The sequence below is a fragment of the Arachis ipaensis genome, chromosome B2 (assembly GCF_059453495.1).
Source record: "Arachis ipaensis isolate K30076 ecotype BB chromosome B2, ASM5945349v1, whole genome shotgun sequence".
In the NCBI taxonomy this organism is placed as follows: domain Eukaryota; kingdom Viridiplantae; phylum Streptophyta; class Magnoliopsida; order Fabales; family Fabaceae; genus Arachis; species Arachis ipaensis.
Window position 1 is genome coordinate 17,126,707 of NC_142437.1, and position 20,784 is coordinate 17,147,490.

A 20,784-nucleotide genomic window follows, 5' to 3' on the forward strand; every position below is an offset into this window, starting at 1 on the left:
TCGTTCTTGAAAAATACATCGATATCTATTTTCGTCCTCGAAAGAATAAAATAATCAAATGGTTTAATTACTCTGTTGGTCCCTATAGTTTCGCGAAATTTTCAATTAGGTCCCTATACTTTTTTTCCTTTTAATTGAATCCTTGCACTAACTTTTTTTTTAATTGGGTCCCTACACTTTTTTTTTTCTTTTATTTAGGTCCCTATACCAATTCTTTTTTTTTTTTAGTTGGGTCCCTATAAAATTAAGCCAATTACTACTAATACTAATAGGGACTTAATTGAAAAAAAAAAATTAGTGCAGGCACCCAATTAAAAAGAAAAAAGTATAGGGACCTAATTGAAAATTTCACGAAACTATAGGGACCAACAGAGTAATTAAACCTAATCAAATTCGTCCCTGAAAGATAATAAATCTGGTCGCATATATAGCCCTTTCGTCATCTCTTCCGTTAATCCTTCCGTCATCTTCTTCTATGGTAAAATTTTCTATGAGACATTCTATCAAACATCTTATATGCATCATGCTTAACCCATCAGACCTTATCCTATGGTGAAATTCCAAAGCTTCAGGCAGAGAAGAATTTCTTATATATTCTTTGAGCGTGGTGTGGTAAAGTATATCGACCTTATCGTGGTCGTCGACAGTATCAAAGGCATATGAGGCTTCGGAGATGCTGTCAAGGATGCAGAACAAGTGCTAGTGGTATAAGCCGTTCTTGAAGACAAGGGAAAGAAATTAGCGGAACTTGGTGAGAGAGTTGCAGATCTCTAGGAGAACTGAAGAAACCGCCTAGCCACCTGCGATGGGAAGAGTAAGCATCTGAATAGATGGTGCGGAGTGCGGCACAGTATCCGGCGATGGGAAGAGCAAGCATCAGAATGGAATATTGAGCGCTGTGGTGATGAAGGTCAGCGGGATGGTACTACAGTAGTTATGGAGTTTTAAGGAAGAACGACATCTATGGTTATCCAAGCAAGAGTTGGTGGCTATGGAGTTTCAGTGTTGAGCAAGAGAATCATCAAGGAAGAAAGATGGCTAATGGGTGGGGTTTCTAAAGTTTTGGTGGGTCGGATTTAGACCTTTGTTGGGATAGCCCAAAAAAAAAAAACGATGTTGTTTTATGTGTTAAAATGTAACTTAACATGCCACGTCAATTTTTTGTTAACGCCATCAGTAAGAAAAATAATGGAAGGACAAACATAATTAGGTCGGTTTTTTTTTCGAGAACGAATTTGATTAATTTATTCTTTCGGAGATGAAAATGAAAATCGAGCGAAGTATCTTTTAAGGATTATTTTGATTATTAACTCTCTAGAAAATTATTAATTGGTTTTCTAGTTTTTTCCCCTTTTAAATTATCCAAAAAGTAATTTATAAATTAAAATTAATTTTGTATAAAATTAATTTTAAAGGGAAAATTTGGTTTTAAAGGGTAAAAAACCCATTTTAAAGGTAAAAACTATTTTTAAATAGAAAACTAATTTTTAAATGAAAAATCAGTTTTTACATAAAAAATAAATATTTTTTAGAACGATTTTTATTTTTATGATCTGTTTATTAATTTTATAATTTTTTAATAGTTGCTTTTATTGTCTAAAGTTATCTTGGGTTATTAACTTAATTCAAATTTCTAGTTAATCAAAAGTCAAGTTGGATTTTTTTTAGTTAACCTTAATCATGTTTACCCTTTAAAAAGAGATTTCGGATTCACTTTAAAATACTGATAGATAAAATAAAGAAAAAGTTAAATAGATATGGATAAATTAATTGCTTTGATACAAATTATTTTTTCATTTTAACTTAATTTTGACTTTGATTTTATTGGACTAAAATTAATTTTATCTTCAAATCAGCAACAAAAAGATTTATACTATCATTAAATTATATTTAAGAGTATAAGAATAAAATATTTTTATCACTATCAGATAAAAAATATTATCTATGAATAATTTGATTAAATATATAGCATTTTAAATTCTATCTAAATTATTTTTAAAAATCATAATTTAAAATTTGATCTACAGAATGGATTTATAAAAATAATAACTATTTAAAAATTTCTTAGATATATTTCAAGAAAGATAAGAGTTTTTACTCTATTTCGTACGCATCATTAATTTAAAAAAAAAAGTTGATTAAAAACAATACTTTTAAATTTAGAAAATTTAAACTTAAAAAATAAAAATAACGTATATTACTAATGTATCACAATATGCATAAAATGGAACAAATCTTTCAGCACTTTTAAATTTAATTCCTTACCCCATGGATTAAATTAAAATAAGATAAGATAAAACACTATGCTTTCTCTTTTTTTTACCCGTTCCGTCCCTTTATAAACCACTGTTTGCTTCCCAAATTCCCATCATTAACAAAGTATCTGATCTTCTTAATATTTTCTCTGGACTCATATATATATATATATATAGTCATCACAAGGCTCTTAATTCTCTCCTATCAATCTATCGTTACACCAATGGCCATGCGAAAGATTTATGCATCTCTCCCTGCTGTAGCTGCCGGAGTTGGATTCTTCTTCTATAATGCGAAGGTAAGAAAAAGATATCTATTATTTATATTCATATAAAATGTTATATAATTCCAAAAAGTAACATCAAAGTTTCTATGAACGCAGGAACATGCAAGAAGAATTTCAGCATCTAATCAGGAAACAATATCTACAACAAGAGTGGTGGAAGAACAAACCAAGGCCATTAGAGAACCAAGTGTGGCACCACAGTTTGATGGTTTGCATTGTTTTGAAACATTTGTTATGAACAAGGTAAAAGAAAAAGATATGTATTTATTTTTGTTCATATAAAGTGTTATATAATTCCAAAAAGTAACATAAGGTTTCTATGAACGCAGAAACTTGCAAGAGAGATTTCAGCATCTAATCAAGAAACAATATCTACAACAAGAGTAGTGGAAGAACAAACCAAGGCCAGCAGGAAACCAAGTGTGGCACCACAGTTTGATGGTTTGCATTGTTTTGAAACATTTGTTATGAATTAAATTCTCTGAAAGATGTACAACTTAACTGATTCTGTGAGTTAAATAAAACAGTAGAAGAATTCATATTTGTTCTTTTAACTAATTTGTTTCAATTTATTTCAAATCATTCAAGATAGATATAGACACATGGTTAATTTCCACTGTAAACCATCCTTAATTGTTAAACGTAACAACATTGCATGCTACAACAGACTTAATTAACCGGGAAATTTGAAAAAAAGAATGAAATTTTATGATGTAACTGAGTTTATACAACCATCATACGCTGTAGTCTGGACCAACAATTTTTCACGGTCCAAATCAGGAAAAACTTCAATGACTACCCCTCAACAGTAGCCGATGGTAAATTATATTATTTTCCAATGGACATTATTTTTTTTTATAATGATTTTGCCTACAACAATAAAATCTAAGGTTCTAATAGAACTCCTTCAATTGCTTGTTCTATATAATGGATTACACCTATCATCATCTTCTACCTATAATGGCAAATCTTGCAACACCAAATATACAAGCAATTTTAAGAAAAATAGCCTATAAAAATGCACAAATCGTTTTACACAGTGAACATATTACAAGCTGTTAGGCATTTGAAACGTGGTATGTTCAAGATCCGAAAATGATCAAATGAAAAATCAAGAACTGCAAGCTATCATATGCATGGCACTTATACATTGTGCTTAATGAAGATAGATCAGTGAACCTAAATTGCAAGCATAACAGAAGCAAACTAAGGCCTTCCTCCACCCATACCCTATCTTTTAATTAGGCTCAAATGACAAGCAAACCAGAAAAAAATTAGGGCTCCAGAATGTTAATTAGTTCATTCTTAGTATCAACGTTTAATCACACATAAGAAAATTAAGGTTCTATTTGGGCATAACAGAGCACATAACAGATCATAGAAGAGGAATTCTCTCTTGTCCCTGTTTGGATTCAACTCTGGGGACTTCCGGAGCAATACTAGAAACTCCTATACAACAAGGTGAAGATAAAATTACCTGGTAAAAGGAGAAATCTGGAGAATATTCGGTGGCTTCGGGATATGAAGTAGTGTTCCAGTTTTGGAACCTGAAAAATACCCCCAAAGTTAAGAATATTTTGTGAAAGACTTTACATGAAGGGATCCCGATCAAGGAAAATCTTAATTCAAGATTTCAAAACATAAACCCTACCTGTCTGATTTGTGATGCTATGGAGGAATCGGTACACCATTGCCTGTGGGGATGTGAAAGCGTGGTTGAAGCATGGGATCTTGTAGGACTTCCGCTACTGAATCAAGCTATGGAGCCATGGAGATGGTGGTTATTTTTAATGGAGTCTTTGAATCTCGAAGGAAGAAGGAGCTTGCTGCGAACCTTGTCTGGTGCATCTGGAGAGCAAGGAATGCTGCTGTCTTTGAGAATCATCGACGATTACCGGTGGAAATAGCTGAAGAAGCTTGCCGCATGACTGAGGAGAGATGTCTCTTACATGAAGCGTGAAACTCTCATATGAACTTACTTTACCTTTGCTTTTCTTCATTCTTCAATTGTTGTTCTACTTTTCTATTGCCATAGTCCAAAGTACCCTTTTGTTTGGAGTTTATTGTGGAGCAAGTAGTTTCTCTACTGAAATTCATTGTCTTTGAAAAAAAAAATATTTAATTACTCTATTGTTTCATATCAAAATTTTTAATTATGATTCTGTATTTTTTTTAGTTGAGTTTTTATATTATTTTTTTAATTAAATTTTTACATTTTTTATATAAATTTTTGTACTAATTTGTTTTAATTGAATCCCTATAAAATTAAGTCAATTACTGTTAAGAGGGATTTAATTAAAAAAAAATTTGGTACAAGAACCCAATTAAAAAGAAAATAAGTATAGAAACCTAATTAAAAATTTTGCAAAACTATAGATACTAACAAAATAATTAAACAAAAAAAATTGTAAAAATGTAGTCAATATTAAAAGAGATTAGGTACAAACTATTCCCGCTCCGCTGGGAATTTTTACCATTCCTAGGAGAGATGTCTCTTACATGAAGAGTGAAACTCTCGTATAAACTTACTTTACCTTTGTTTTTTTTTTTTCGGTTTCCAATTGTTGTTTTACTTTTCTATTTGCATAATCCAAAATATCTTTTTACTTGTAGTCCATTGTGGACCCATTAGTTTTTGGTTTCTTCATTAAAATAAAATAAAAAAAATTATTATTTTTTTAAATACGATTTTTAAATTTTAATTTTTGAAATATGATTTTCTTTTTGCATTTGGTTAGACAAGTTCGCCTTACTCTGGTAAACTTCACTTCAAATATATCAGATTGAGTTTGAAAAGTTAACAATGGTAACCATTATCATCATCTCCAGAGTACACAAGAGTAGACAGAAATAAGTCGTATTTTATTTTTGAAACATAGTTATTTTTTTAATATATAATTAAAAATATCCTTATTAAATATGGCTTATTCCTGTGTATTTGTGTATTTTTAGAGACGATGATAATGGTTGCCATTGTTAAATATGGCTTGTTTTTTTAAATTTATAATTAAAAATACGGTTCCGCTACGTTACCAACAGCATATCTGCCAACTTCTGCCAACTCTTATTTATAACTGTGTTTCATGGAAGTGTCTTCGTGGATGTGTCTAATAAAAATATCTTTTTTATGGTTGTGTTTAATAGAAGTGTCTTTATAGATATATTTTCTAGATGTATCTCTTTATATATGTATTTAAAATATAATAATTAATTATTGTTGACAATAAGTTGGCAGATAATATGTTGGTACCCTATACTTTTCCTTAAAAAAAATCATTGAAGAAGCCATGCTTATTCTTTGAATATTTATGTGTACTCCTATATACTGTTTAGAGATCTATATACATTTTTGGAGACGATGATATGATTAAAAATTAATAATTTTTTTATTTTATTTCAAAAAAAAAATACTAATTTCTCTAATAAAATTCATTGTCTATTAATAATTTTTTATTTTATTTCAAAAAAAAAATACTAATTTTTCTAATAAAATTCATTGTCTTTGAAAAAACGGTAATAATGTTGTCAACGTTGAACAGTTACGGTACAAATTACAAAGGAAAGAGGAGTTACTTCTCTTATATTACTTTGTTGTACTTTGTTGTTAGAGCAAGCGTGGAAGACCGACACTGAATGCGGAGACATAGACAAATTGCGAGATCATAGGTTTTAAAGGAAAAAATTTACGAAATTTATAGGTATTGTTTGTGATAATATTTTTAGTAAAAATAAAGTATTTTTAGTTTTGACATTCAACTATTTATTCATATAAAATAAAATCAAAATACTTAATAGTCAATATTAGTTAAGATTGTAATTTTATTTTATTTAAAAAAATTATTTTTGATTATAAATTATAAGTATGATTATAATATGTGACTAACGATTGATATATAAATGAATTATGCTTTACAAAATTTGAATTATAAATTCTAAAATGTATTTAATATCAATTTAAATTTTTTAAATTTATAGTTTTGAGTTATATTTACGAATAGACTTTTCAAATAGGCTTTTTAAATAGGCTCGTGAACTTGTCGGACTTTCAAATAGGCCGGATTTGGGTATAAAAAGAAGTTTATAAGAAATAACAATATAAGCATATTTTAACAATATAATTTATACTCAATTTTTTTCTACTTTTAAATTAATATTCATTAATTTTAAAAATTATAAAGCAAATTTTTTCCAAAACATATTTTTGTGCAAAACAAAACTTTACTTTTGTTAAATATTTATCTAAATGTATCCAAAACGTACTCAATCCATATTTAAGAGATAAAGAAACTTTATTTTTGTTTCTTTCAAAATATAACTTTTACATTTATTTTTTGTCATCTAAATTTTATTAGATTCGTTTTATATACTCCTTCTTTATAATTTAATACTTGGTATAAATTGATAAATGTTCTTATTTTTTTATTATTTGCAATTAGAAAGAGATAAAGTTTAAAATATTTATTAATAAAATAGTTTCAAATAAATTATTTAACCTTTATTTTATAAAAAAATATTTAAAATTTTGTTTTTATTTTACATTTAAGCTTTATTATCGCTATACTGTATAGTATAAAAAGATGGAAACTAAATTTTTATTTTTTTTATTAGGAATTTTTTATGCCAAGTTTCTTAGATTCTTAGACCATAGTCAATTTAATATAGTGAAAAGGATCAAGAGAAGGTTGAATACGTCCTTGTGAACATGCGTCAATGATATGATTATGTCAATTATCAAGAAAAGAAATATTATGTAACCGCTTTGTAGAAAGATTATGTAAATTTTAAATATATTTTATATTTAATTTTAATTTTTTTAAAGATTTGCCCTATCAATCTCAAAATCTTTAAAAGTACACTCAAATAATCAAAATTGATTTAGTAAACAAAATTTCAAAGACAAAACAATCAAATCTCATCAAAACATTAAAATGAAATCATATTTTTAACAACTTAAATATCAAATTTAAGATTTTATTTAGCAATCAATCAAATTTCAATTTCTGTCAGTAAACAGAAAAGAAGTATTTGTCAAGGCAGTAGTAATAACTGTTCTACTTTATACTTTGAGTTGTTTTAGATTACTTGATTTCTTATTAGAGAAAGTACAAAAGAAGATAATAAACTTCTGGTGGGGCAAAAAAATTTGGAAAGAAAAGAGTGATAGATTAAATGGGATACTATCAGTTGAGAGAAAACTCAAGGAGGCTTGAGAATCAAGAATCTAAAAGCTTTCAATCTGACCATGCTAGCTAAACAAAGATGAAGAATAGCCACTAAATCAGATTCACTAGTCAATAAACTTTACAAAGAAAGATATTTCAGGTATTCTACTTTCTTGACAGTTGAGACTGGTCACAATCCATCTTGGACACGGAGGATTCTACTTGAAGGGAGGAAGGTTTTGGAGAAAGAACTGCTATGAAAAATTAGTTGGGGAACTCAGTGCGAATTCTTGAAGACCCTTGGATAAAAAACTCATTTCCTATTGCTACAATGCAAAATCAGATCTTTAATGCTCAACTAGAATGGGTTAACCAACTCATTAACAACAACAGACAATGGGATGAACATACAATAACAACAAACTTTGTTCCAGATATTACAACTAGAATATTACAGACAGAAATTGAAGAAATGAATGATAGACTAACTTGGTCCAGCGTAAAATCAAGGACATACTCAGTATCCACGGGTTACAAAATTGCGTACCACTTTTTTCACTCACCTATGGAACAATACCTGAAGCATGCAGAGAAAAGAAGATATGGAAAACCTTCTGAAACTTACGAGGCATCCCAAAAATAAAAATGTTCATTTAGAAGGCTTGTCATAATAGACTTGCTGTGAGGGGAAGACTGAATGAAAGGTTCCAGAGCATCCCCAATGTCTGCCCTAGGTGTGAGAAAGATGGAGAATCAGTCACTCACTGCTTAATCCAGTGCCATCTCGCAAACCAAGCATGGCAGCTTTTACCGGTTAGCCATTTGGGCCAAGCATTGAGAACTCAGCCGTTCGAAAAGTGGTGGTCGCATGTAGTAAATCAGTCGAACCAAACGACACAGGAGATGAAGAATTCGGTGCTCGTGGCAGTTTTGTGCTAGATGAACTGGAGAGACAGAATCTTGAAGATCTTTGTGAGCAAAATTATTTCTCCTCAAAAAATTTTTGAACAAGCTATGGAGTTGTTACAGGAGTTCTAGACAAGAACGAGGACTTAGCATGACTTCTCCCTTCTCTCTTCTCTTTTCTATTTTCTTTTTTCTCCTCAATTGTTTTATTAATCTCTTTCTTTAGTCATAAGGATATTTTGGAAAATCCCAAACTCTAAATCTGGCTTTTGGTGTCCAAGATAGGACCGAACAACTTATTGTATTCATTTTGCTATTTTAATGAATATTTTTTTACTTTAGAAAAAAAATCAATCAAATTTCAATTGAAAACTTCCAGATGAGATGAGATGAGATGAGACGAAACGAGATACATACGTCTACCCTATATATATAGCCATAGCCAAAGACTGAATATTAAAGATCCGAATTCATAGTCATTGCTAACTTAATGAGTAGTTGAGTACATTAGTTAATAAGTGTTCTGCTTCCATGGCTGTGGAGTGTGGATTGCACGTTGTTAGAGTATAATTAGGATCAATTAAGATCCATTAACATCATTTATATTTATTTCGCACATCTGTATATTTATTATAGGATATTACACTTTTACTGCTTTGATTCTTTTAGCACCTATATATATATCATTGTACATTGTATCTTTGGCAAAACACCGAATAATACACAAAAACATCCTCTTTAGATTAATCTCTTGATTCTAACACGGTATCAAAAGCATAGGTTTTTTATTTCTCTATTAGAATTACTTTATAGCCAATTTGTTTTTTTTTTCTTTCTGGCGGTGTTCTTTGCCTTTGAGGAGCAAGCTATAGACTTCCAAAGTTCATCAAAACCACTTTTTACCAAAATATACCAAACCCCATTTTTACCAAATTCACATTTCCTACCCACAAAACCTGCACATTTACAACATATCAAGCCTCATTTCATTATCACGAACCACTAGCATATCATTGCTCATACCATTCCATAAAATTCATACAATAATCCCAATATTTACCATTTCAACTAAAAGCTACAACTTTAAAATTTCATTAATTTACTTTTTTAATTCTTTAATAACAACCCATAAATCATCATTAACCAAATCAACAAGTCATAACCACAAAATCTCATGGACATATACCAACAACATCATCAATTCACCATTATTAGTTCCAATAACACATTCTCATTAACTCTATTCATCTCATGACCATTAATTCCAAAACAAGCCTAATCATCAATCTACCATTAACATCACAAAACTAACCATTTAATGCATAAAACCCTTTTCAACTTATCCTATAGTTCTCTAGCCTAAGTTTTCACACAACCTTACATATTAAACGCGCGAAACCTAAACCATACCTTGGCCGATCACTATATTTAATCCAAGGTAGCCATCCAAGTCACAACACATCCCCTCAAACTCAAAGAAACTAGCCACAATCTCAGCTTTGATCACCACCAAGCTTCCAAATGCTTACTTTTCAATTCCAATGCTTATATATAAACTTAATTCACACCTAATACACATGTACACTTAAATTTCAGATTCTACATAATAAAACCAAAATTAGATTTGGGTTTAGGTGATCCTTACCGCACCCATACGCATAGCAACTCAAACCCAATAAGCTCCGCAAGCTAAAATGAACCAAGAACACCAAATTGGCAAAGTTTCACTATAAGGGTTCAATTTCAAGAATAGAAAAGGGGGTAGAAAATCTAAGATGGAATTGGAGCTTACTGGTAAAATTGATCTAACAGAAATGTAGAGCTTGACGCGCTGGACGCGTGGCCGCAAACGATGCAGCGATCGGAGTTCGAACGGAGAAGTTACGGCGTTTAAAAATTGAAATAAGGGTTTCGTACCCTTTTCTTCTTCTCCCTGCGTCTGGCGCTACTTTTGTTGTGTTCTTAGAGAAGAAAATGAGCTTTAACTCATTTATTTGTGTAACTTTTTCTTCGTTGTCTCGGCTATCAAATTCAGGAACTAAGATGTTCGATGCTCCAGTTTTCGATTAATTCAAAGGTGTTTAGCGTACTGTGAAGTCTCACCTTCTCCCTGATGTATTGTCTCGTTGATATCCCCACTAAGTAGTTTGCTCCGATAGGCAAAATGGACTTGGTCACTTGGTCCACGATTCCCTAACAATATCACCCTTTGTCCTAGACCTCGGCAACCTATTATGAAATCGATGGCTATTCTCTTTTACCTTTAATGTAGACCTTTCGATGGTTGTAGCATTTTGCACGGCTTCTAGTGGTCTTTCTTTTCTTTCTCATGCGTCGAACATGTAATCACATAGATTATCATTTCGTTCTTCACTTCTGGCTGCTCAAAATATCTTTTGGGTTCGTGATACGTTTTAGAAATCTCAAGGTAACTTCGAAAATCTTCTCTTTGTAAGCTTCGGACAACGGCTTCTCATTTCAACTTCCGATTTCGACACACAACTCTCTCTTGGTATCTTCTTGATTCAACAAGCTTCAATACTCTTAGTAGCTCCTTATCACCATTTTTGTGCTCCCTCAGCCCTTGACTCTACGATCTTTATTTCGGTATTGGACATATAAATCTCTTCTTAATTCCCTTTTGTTTACCAGACTTTGACATCTTTGGCGGCTCCTTATTGTCTCGTTACGCGTCCCTTACTTCATCGATGCCACGTTGTAACATAGCAATAGATTTAGACTGACACTTCCAACCGCACTCTCACTCTTTCAACTTAGAACTTTAACTCATCTAACATTTTCTCCTTTTGGATTTATCGTCCAAGAATCTCTTAGAAACTTTTTGCTTAGGGCATCTACCATAACCTCACGGTGTTGCATCAGCACGCATCTTAAGTCCTCCAATAATACATTGTATTCATTCCCTAAATGGTTCATTAGGCCTAAGCGATACGAGTATTGGCAGAGGGATCAATCTTCTTTCCATGGCTCGAAGGCTTCCATCATATTCTGGTATTTCAGTCACATGGTGCACCTCATTGCATCTATTTAGTCACGAGCGATACGATCGGCAAGGATTAAGGTTTTAAATTTCCTAGTAATGTCGCTGGTTCATTTTCATGTTTCAATAGTCTTGCCTTAAAGGATTGACACTCTAATAATTGCATCTAAGAATTATGCGCGACGCAAAATCCAATACAAGTTGATTTTCTCCAAGAAATGTTATGTTCAAAGGGATAAACGAGTAACACAAACGGTGTTCATGAGAATTCAAAAACTCAACTGCTTCACCAATGGATATTACATATTAATGATATGCAAGGTAGCTAAAAACTCAACTGCTAGTTCATGGTTACCTCGGGTCTGAGAATCAGATTCAGCTGCATCCCGGCGTTTCCTGTGTGGACAATCTCGAGCTATATGCCCTGGCTTTCCGCACTTGTAACATACGCCTAATCCGGCCCTGCATGGTCTGCTTGGATGGTACTTCTTGCATCTTGGGTACCTTAAGTCATCCGGTTGGGTACTAGTTTGCCCTTCTGAATTCGGATCCGGACGGTTGCCATTCCTTTGGTCATTGTTCCGGCGCTGGGAATGTAAAGCGACAAATGATTTTCTTTTGAAATTTTGGCTCCTAGGTGTAATATGTCCCTTTTTCTTTGTGAAGGGTTCCCGACGATTATTCCTTGCTACCTCAGTCCTCCTTGAGCTTTCTCCCATTGCCTGACCCGTGTTAACATGCTCCGGATAACCCACTGGTACCCCTGTATTCGGAACATTATATCTACCTTCATATTTATTATCACCATCGTTGCCAGTTCCAGCTTGTGGTTCCATCCCATCCATCACTCGGATGGTCGCAGCAGCAACAACACCAATGGCAGCAACAACACTCATCATTGCGGTCACGATATCGGTCAAACTATCTACCGGTATGGTTACCTCATTAACCCTCCGTCCTCGACCTCGATTGCACTCACAATCGCACCCACGAGACGCCATTTGGTTCCTGTTCATACCAAACAAGTGATATCAAGGTGATCAGCCTCAATATCTCAAGTCTAGTATTTCAAAGTCTCAGATGCATGCTCATGAGCATTCATGCCACATATATCAGTTAGATACCCTAAATAACATGTATAGACACCCAGAGTATGCCTAGAAGCATAGTCAGTTCGTCCCTCAGGCTCTATAGGAACGAACTACTCTGATACCATATGGACGCCGAAAATTTGGTGCGAAAAACTAAAATTTTGAATGTTGGAGCAGAACCAGATTTTCTGATGTGTGCCCACGCACACAGCTGTGCGCGCGCACCCAACAGAAGCAAAAATATACCTGTGCGTACGCACGCCCTTATGCGCACGCACCCACAAGGTTAGGCCTTCTGTTGGTGGCGTTAGCACAGGTGGGGCGCATGCACACCAAGTGATGTGTGTGCACGCACGCACACGTTTTGCTTTTTTTTTTAAGTTGTGCGCACACAACGCACACACCCTGTTTTACAGCACCTGTGTTTTTCTATTCCAAACATGAATTTGAAACCTTAAACCCCTATTTTTGCCCTATTAACCCTAGATTCTACTAGTAGGCTTAGTAAATAGTAGAAGATAGGAATTTGGGGTAACTTGGGAATGAAGTAAGAGGTAAATTGATGAGTTATATGAAGGAAATGAGAATGTTAAATGAGGTATGATGCCATGGCTTTGATAAATGATTATATAATGATTATGAAAATGAAATGACTTATGAATGATAATATCTGAGATACGAGTTTCCCTGGGTAAGAACCGTAGCTTGCCACCACGTATTCCAAGTTGAAACTCGATACTCTGTTGACCCTACGTTGTAAGGGTGATCGGGCACGTATAAATTCTCGGGTATGGATAGCCCCCATTGAGTGATTTGAATGATAAATGAATGTGAAATCTATGCATAGATTCTTGGGGATGCGCGAGGGGGAACAGTCTAAAGTATAAACTCATCAAGCTTATTAGGGAATTGGATTATTAAACCAATTTTATCATTTTATTTGTTTTTTTAAATTGAAATTGTTCGGTTGGTCGGTTACCGGACGGTTCGAAGGTGTTTGCTGGGTGTAAAGATGGGTGCTAGCCTCAATCTGGGTCTGGGGCGTGAAAGGCGGGGGCAGCCGACTTCCCGGGCTCTTTGTAAGGTGAGGGGGTGCCACCTGCAAGGACACTCCGACGCTCAAGTCAGAAAATGTGCAGGTGGTATGGGAGTAAGTGATATGATGAAGTACCTTGGGGGAGGGGTAGGACCCTCCCCTTATATATCCTGTCAGTAGGGCAGGCCCCATACAGGGAGGCCTCCTTCCTGGAAGTTTCCTTCCCCACAGCTGTCATGCAGCTGGTAGCAGGGGTGCGTGTCTGGGTCACAGACTAGACGGGTCAGCCAAAGTGCCAGCTGGGCTGGGCCGTAACAGTGCCCCCAACGCGCCAGCTATGGTCGTGAGTGCCGTTGGTGGCGTGTTCTGCTTTCTCCTTCGCGTGTAGTTGCCTAGTTGGTTGTTCGTGGTAAGGACGCGCCTTCTGCGTGCGTGTGGGCTTGTTCGCTACTGGGGAGCTTTTTTCGTCGTCTCGTTCTTCGCACCGAGCATTTAATGCTCTTAATGGATGATTCAAAACCCGCAGGAAAAGACTATTCTGCCCCTACCCTTCGCGCTTTCCAGAGTTGGTTTCTTTTTCAATTTTCCATTTGGTTTTGCCTTAGTTTTGTTGCACTGCCATTGTGTCTCATTTGCTTTCTTCCCTTTCTTTCAAACATCTTTGTTGCGAGCCTCTGCTTTGCCCAGACCTTTCTCAATTCTTCGATTCCCTTCGATCATCATCACTATCTTGTTTCTTTCCCTGGTTTTGATATAGCGTTGTTTATCTTTGTTGTTAGTAATTCTGGCCTTTGCATGTGCATTGTACTCTTGATATGAATTGCATGTTTGTTGGCATTTTAACATTAGGTAGATACTGTAGGGGGTTACCATTTTAGGATTTTGTTTTCCTGGCCTTGGTCTTAGCTGTCGATTTATACCCTGTTTTATTGTAGTAGTTGAATAGGGGAGTTATTGTTTTATGGTAGTAGTATCGGCTTCCCGGCCTCTTAGACTGATATTGGGTGGTGTCCCCACTGTAGGTATGGCCTAGCGTCCCATCATGAGGGTCGTGAGACCGGCGCCCTATGACCGCTATGCATGGGTGACTTCAGATGTGAAGGAAACCCCTAATCAAATGTCCCTAGAGGAACTTGACGAGTTTCAACGGGCCTATTACCTTTGTGAAGGAATTGACAAGGAGTCTAATTATGCGGCTTTCGTTCCTACCGACAACGAACGAATATTCCAACTGAATCTATATGCTCCCCAGGTCCCTGATTGGATGTGGTTGTATAAGGCCATGTTCACTCGCCTAGGAGTTCGCCTTCCCTTCTTCCCTTTTCAAATGGCGCTACTTAATCGTTGTGATGTGGCGCCGTCCCAATTGCATCCGAACAGTTGGGCCTCAATCCGCTGTTTCAAGATGGTGTGCGAGTATCTTGAGCTGCCGGTCTCCGTTGAAGTATTTCTTTTTCTTTTCACTCTAACAAATCCTTCGAAAGAGGGGAAAGCTAAAAAGGGCTTCATGTCCTTCCGGGCGGCCCAAGGCCGGAGAATCTTCGGCGTATTTGAAGATTCTTATCATGGTTTTAAGGATAAGTATTTTAAAGTTCATCCGGCGGAAGGTCGGCACCCCTTTTGGTTGACGTTAGAAGGGGATCGTCGCATACCGACTTATTGGAGTTTTGGGGCGGGGCCAATGCCTTTACCAAAATAACGTATAAAGGATTATCTCCGGAGAATAAGAGGGTTGCCGACGTATTGTTGGCTGTTTTTGGGAAGAATCTTGTTAACCCCCATCTCCTTATGGGTGATCGGGACATGGCTAGGAATTATATATGTGAGTAGCCGTCTGGTGATTTTCTGTGTTTACCCTTGTTTTTATTTATCTGCCGATTTGACGACTACCATGTTTTCGTATCTTGTTGCAGTGTCAGTGTCAGCCGAGGTAACAGGACTTGATGCTTTGTTCAACACTTTCTTGGCTGATGCAGTGATGACGATTCCGCTACCCCTGCCCAGGAAGTGCCGGCTGACGACATCATTGAGCCTGATGTCCAGTCCCAGCCTACCCAGGGGAGGGGCCCAGAACCAGCGCCGCTTCGGGTCCTCAGCAGGAGGCGGGGGCTGGTTCGGGACCCCGACCAGAGGGGGATCCGGGGGCTGAGGAGGAGGGTGACAATCCGAGGAAAAGGAAGTCGTATTCTAGTCCTGAAATTGAGGTGCTGGTTGACAATCCAAGGAAGAAAAGGCCATCTTCCAGTCCGGAGGGGGTTCTCACCGTTATGGAGAAGAACTTTGATGCCGAAAACTTTATTGATTCCCAGCTGCTTCCCGGCACGGAGGACTTCTTCTATGGTGGGGATCTTGCTTCACAAGCGAGATGGATGTACCGCACTTTGCTTCGAGGAGCCTCGATAGCGAGAAAGGTGGAATCCGCTCTGGCGGGAACGCGGTCCTTGAAAGTGAAGCTTGACTCCTCTGTCAAAGCTAATGCCAGGTACAGGGATGAGGTGAAGCTGCTTCGGGAGCAACTCGTTGCTGCCAAGACGGCCGAGGAGAAAGTCAAGGTTGCTGAGGAGGAAGTCAGAACTGCTAAGGAAAAGGTCCAGGCGGCTGACGCTTCGGTGGCACGTCTTACTGAGCGAGAGCTTACCCTGGAAAGTCAGCTTAATACTGCTTAAGGTCGGGTGGCTGTGCTGGAGAAGGAACGCGATGAGGCACTCTCGTCGGCCAAGGCTCAGGGTGAAGCTGCTGAGTTTAAGAAGAAGTATAAAGACATCGTGAAGCAAGGCAAGAGTGCCATCCTGATGACCGAGGAGGCCCTCAAGGCTCAAGTGAAGCTACTGGCTCCCGATTTTGATACCTTGGCTGTTGGCGTTTTCAAAACTATTAGGGATGGCAAGATTGTTGACATGCCGAAGAAGTAACTTATATCTTTTAGCTTTGTAGACTGTAAACTTTTGTGGATTTAGAACTTTCGTAGTTTTAACAAATACGTTTACCGTTTGGTCGGCATGTAACGAACTTCTTCTTTTCTCGCTTCGTCGGTAATCCTTTTACTTTATATCCTCTTTACCGTTCTGGTCGTAGTCGGCTATTTGTTTACATTTGCTTACCGTTTTGCTGGTAATTGGTGAAGCCAGATCGTGGCTTTTATTATTTTAGTAACCGCGCATGGTGACGTTCTTTTCTTTGGTGGTTTCCAGGGTGATCAGTCCCGGCATACCATTTCATCGTTTAACCATTCAACTAGTAATGCTCAACGCAAAAAGGAAACGACAAACAATAGATGAATAGTATAGGTAAATGGTTCAAAGACAAGGTAATAGTAAATATATGACAAGGGAAAATAATTCAACACAAAATAACACGGGTCTTACTAAACCGTCTATAGTGGCAGGCTGAAAGAGCCGAAGATTGATGGTTTAGAGGTCATAATAAACTCTCGTTATAAGTATAGTTACTAAACCAAGCAATCAACCTGTCTTACAAACGTTTTGGTTGTCACAAGTAACAAACCCCTAAATAAATTGATAACCGAAGTATTCAAACCTCGGGTCATCTTCTCAAGGAACTGCAGGGAGGTATGTTCTTATTATTGGTTATGGAGATTGTAAATCGGGGTTTTGAGAATGAGGAGCGAGTGGTTTAATTAGCAAATAAAGTAAATGAAGAACAAGCAATTTAAATGGCAAGTAAAATAAATAAATGACATTAAATAAACTTTTGGCAAGGTATGAGAAATTGGAGGTCCTATCCTAGTTATCCTTATCAATGATGATGAGAATTGAATCTTAATTCCACTTTGTTAACCTTTACTAAGATAAAGGAAGGTCAAGGGATTAATTGGTTTGATCTTCGAATCCTATTTATTTCCTAAGAAAAGATTGGGATTATTGAAGTTCAATTTAATTAACAAAGATAACAATTATCAATCATGTTTGAGTTTGATAACTCCTGAGTTACTGATTTCTTAACCAAGACCAAAAGGAGAAAAGTAAATCTACTGGAATAAAAATGTCTTCAGATGGGAATAACAATAATGTAAATAAAATAAAGCAAGATTAAACTGAAATACCTCAAATAACATTAATTCAAAAGAGTAATCTGTAACATGGAAGAATTCATAAATCAAATTGCAAAAGTAAATAAAAGGGAATATTGAACCTGATAAAGAGATAATCCTGAAAGCGAATAAAATCCTAATTCTAAATCCTAATCCTAAAGAGAGGAGAGAGAGGAGAGAACCTCTCTCTAAACTAAATCTAAATCATGAAGATTAACTAAAAGCGGAGACTCCCTTTGAATGGATGCATTCCTCCACTTCATAACCTCTGGTCTATGCCTTCTGGACTTGGATTTGGGCCAAAAAGGGCCTCAGAAATTGCTATGAGCGTTTTCTGTAATTTCTGGTGCGTGGCCTCTGTCACGCGTCCGCGTGGGTCACGCGGTCGCGTCATTCGGAGTTTTCCTTGTCACGTGGTCGTGTCAGTCATGCGGCCGCATCGCTGCTTCTTCGCGCTTGGCATGCGGCCGCGTCGTCCATGCGATCGCGTGGATGCCAATTTTTCCAAAAACTCCGTTTTGTGCTTTCCTTCCATTTTTGTATGTTTCCTTTCCATCCTTTGAGTCATTCCTGCCTTAGAAGATCTGAAACTACTCAACACACTAATCACGGAATCGAATAGAAATAAAGGTAATTAAAATAATTAATTTTAAAGCATAGGAAACATGTAGAGTTCTTGGGATATAACCTCATGAACTTCCACTTCCTCTCCAATCATGATGCTATGTATCATGATAGCCCGGTCTATAGTAGCTTCGGATCGGTTGCTAGTGGGAATGATTGAGCGTTAGATGAACTCCAACCATCCCCTAGCCACGGGTTTGAGGTCATGCCTTCTTAGTTGAACCGGCTTCCTTCTTGAATATCTCTTCCATTGAGCGCCCTCTTCACATATGTCCATGAGGACTTGGTCCAACCTTTGATCAAAGTTGACTCTTCTAGTGTAGGGGTGTGCATCTCCTTTCATCATGGGCAAGTTGAATGCAACCTTACATTTTCCGGACTAAAATCCAAGTATTTCCCTCGGACCATTGTAAGCCAATTCTTAGGGTCCGGGTTCACACTTTGATCATGGTTCTTGGTGATCCATGCATTGGCATAGAACTCTTGAACCATTAAGATTCCGACTTGTTGAATAGGGTTGGTGAGAACTTCCCAACCTCTTCTTCGGATCTCATGTCGGATCTCTGGATACTCATTCTTTTTGAGTTTGAAAGGGACCTCGGGGATCACTTTCTTCTTGGCCACAACTTCATAGAAGTAATCTTGATGCACCCTTGAGAGGAATTTCTCCATCTCCCATGACTCGGAGGTGGAAGCTTTTGCCTTCCCTTTCCTCTTTCTAGAGGTTTCTCCGACCTTTGGTGCCATAAATGGTTATGGAAAAACAAAAAGCTTTAGCTTTTACCACACCAAACTTAGAAGGTTGCTCGTCCTCGAGCAAAATAAGAAAGAAGAGAGTAGAAGAAGAAGAAATAGAGGAGATGGAGTGGGCTTTGTGATTCGGCTAAGGGGGGAGAAGTGTTGTTTAGGTTGTGTGAAAATGAAGGAGTGAAGATGGGTTTATATAGGGGTGAGAGGGGGGTGTATGGTTCGGCTATAGAGGGTGGGTTTGGGAGAGAAAGTGGTTTGAATTTGGATGGTGAGGTAGGTGGGGTTTTATGAAGGATGGATGTGAGTGGTGAAGAGAATGAGTGAAGAAGAGAGAGAGTGGTGGGGTAGGTAGGGGTCCTGTAGGGTCCACAGATCCTGAGGTGTCAAGGATATCTCATCCCTGCACCAAGTGGCGTGTAAAACGCCCTTTTCTGCCAATCCTGGCGTTAAACGCCAGGCTGCTGCCCATTTCTGGCGTTAAACGCCAGTCTGGTGCCCTTTTCTGGCGTTAAACACCCAGAATGGTGCCAGACTGGGCGTTAAACGCCCATTCTGCTACCTTTACTGGCGTTTAAACGCCAGTAACTGTCTCCTCCAGGGTGTTCTATTTTTCATTCTGTTTTTCACTTTGTTTTTGCTTTTTCAATTATTTTTGTGACTTCACATGATCATCAACCTACAGAAAACATAAAATAACAATAGAAAATAGAAATTTAACATAGATAAGTAAAAATTGGGTTGCCTCCCAACAAGCGCTTCTTTAATGTCAATAGCTTGACAGTGGCTCTCATGGAGCCTCACAGATGTTCAGAGCAATGTTGGAACCTCCCAACACCAAACTTAGAGTTTGAATGTGGGGGTTCAACACCAAAATTAAAGTTTGGTTGTGGCCTCCTAACACCAAACTTAGAGTTTGACTGTGGGGGCTCGGTTTGTCTCTGTATTGAGAGAAGCTCTTCATGCTTCCTCTCCATGGTTACAGAGGGATATCCTTGAGCTTTAAACATAAGGGAGTCTTCATTCACTTGAGTGATCAATTCTCCTCTGTCAACATCAATCACAGCCTTTGCTGTGGCTAGGAAGGGTCTGCCAAGGATGATGGATTCATCCATACACTTCCCAGTTTCTAGGACTATGAAATCATCAGGGATGTAATGGTCTTCAACCTTTACCAAGACATCCTCTACAAGTCCATAAGCCTGTTTCTTTAAATTGTCTGCCATCTCTAGTGAGATTCTTGCAGCTTGTACCTCAATGATCCCTAGCTTCTCCATTACAGAGAGAGGCATAAGGTTTATGCTTGACCCTAGGTCACACAGAGCCTCTTCAAAGGTCATGGTGCCTATGGTACAAGGGATTGAGATCTTTCCAGTGTCCTGTCTCTTTTGAGGTAATCTCTGCCTAGTCAAGTCATCCAGTTTTTTGATGAGCAATGGAGGTTCATTCTCCCAAGTCTCATTACCAAACAACCTGGCATTTAGCTTCATGATTGCTCCAAGGTACTTAGCAACTTGCTCTTCAGTAATATCTTCATCCTCTTCAGAGGAAGAATACTCATCAGAGCTTATGAAAGGCAGAAGTAAATTCAATGGAATCTCTATGGTCTCAGAATGAGCCTCAG

At 36.8% G+C, this 20,784-nt stretch overlaps 1 protein-coding gene and 1 long non-coding RNA gene across 2 annotated transcripts; both read right to left on the reverse strand.

Annotated features, from left to right (window-relative positions):
• Positions 1–2,174: 2,174 nt before the first annotated feature.
• LOC107625061 (uncharacterized) lies at positions 2,175–4,509 on the reverse strand. Its single transcript, XR_015904851.1, has 3 exons — positions 4,194–4,509; positions 4,020–4,089; positions 2,175–2,541 (listed from the first exon to the last, which is right to left on the reverse strand). It is a non-coding gene; the product is annotated as an uncharacterized LOC107625061 (long non-coding RNA).
• A 7,401-nt stretch (positions 4,510–11,910) lies between these two features.
• Positions 11,911–12,612, reverse strand: LOC148573151 (uncharacterized). The gene has a single exon (XM_088504407.1). It carries the CDS (start codon positions 12,610–12,612, stop codon positions 11,911–11,913), a length of 702 nt encoding a protein of 233 aa, XP_088360533.1.
• Positions 12,613–20,784: the final 8,172 nt, after the last annotated feature.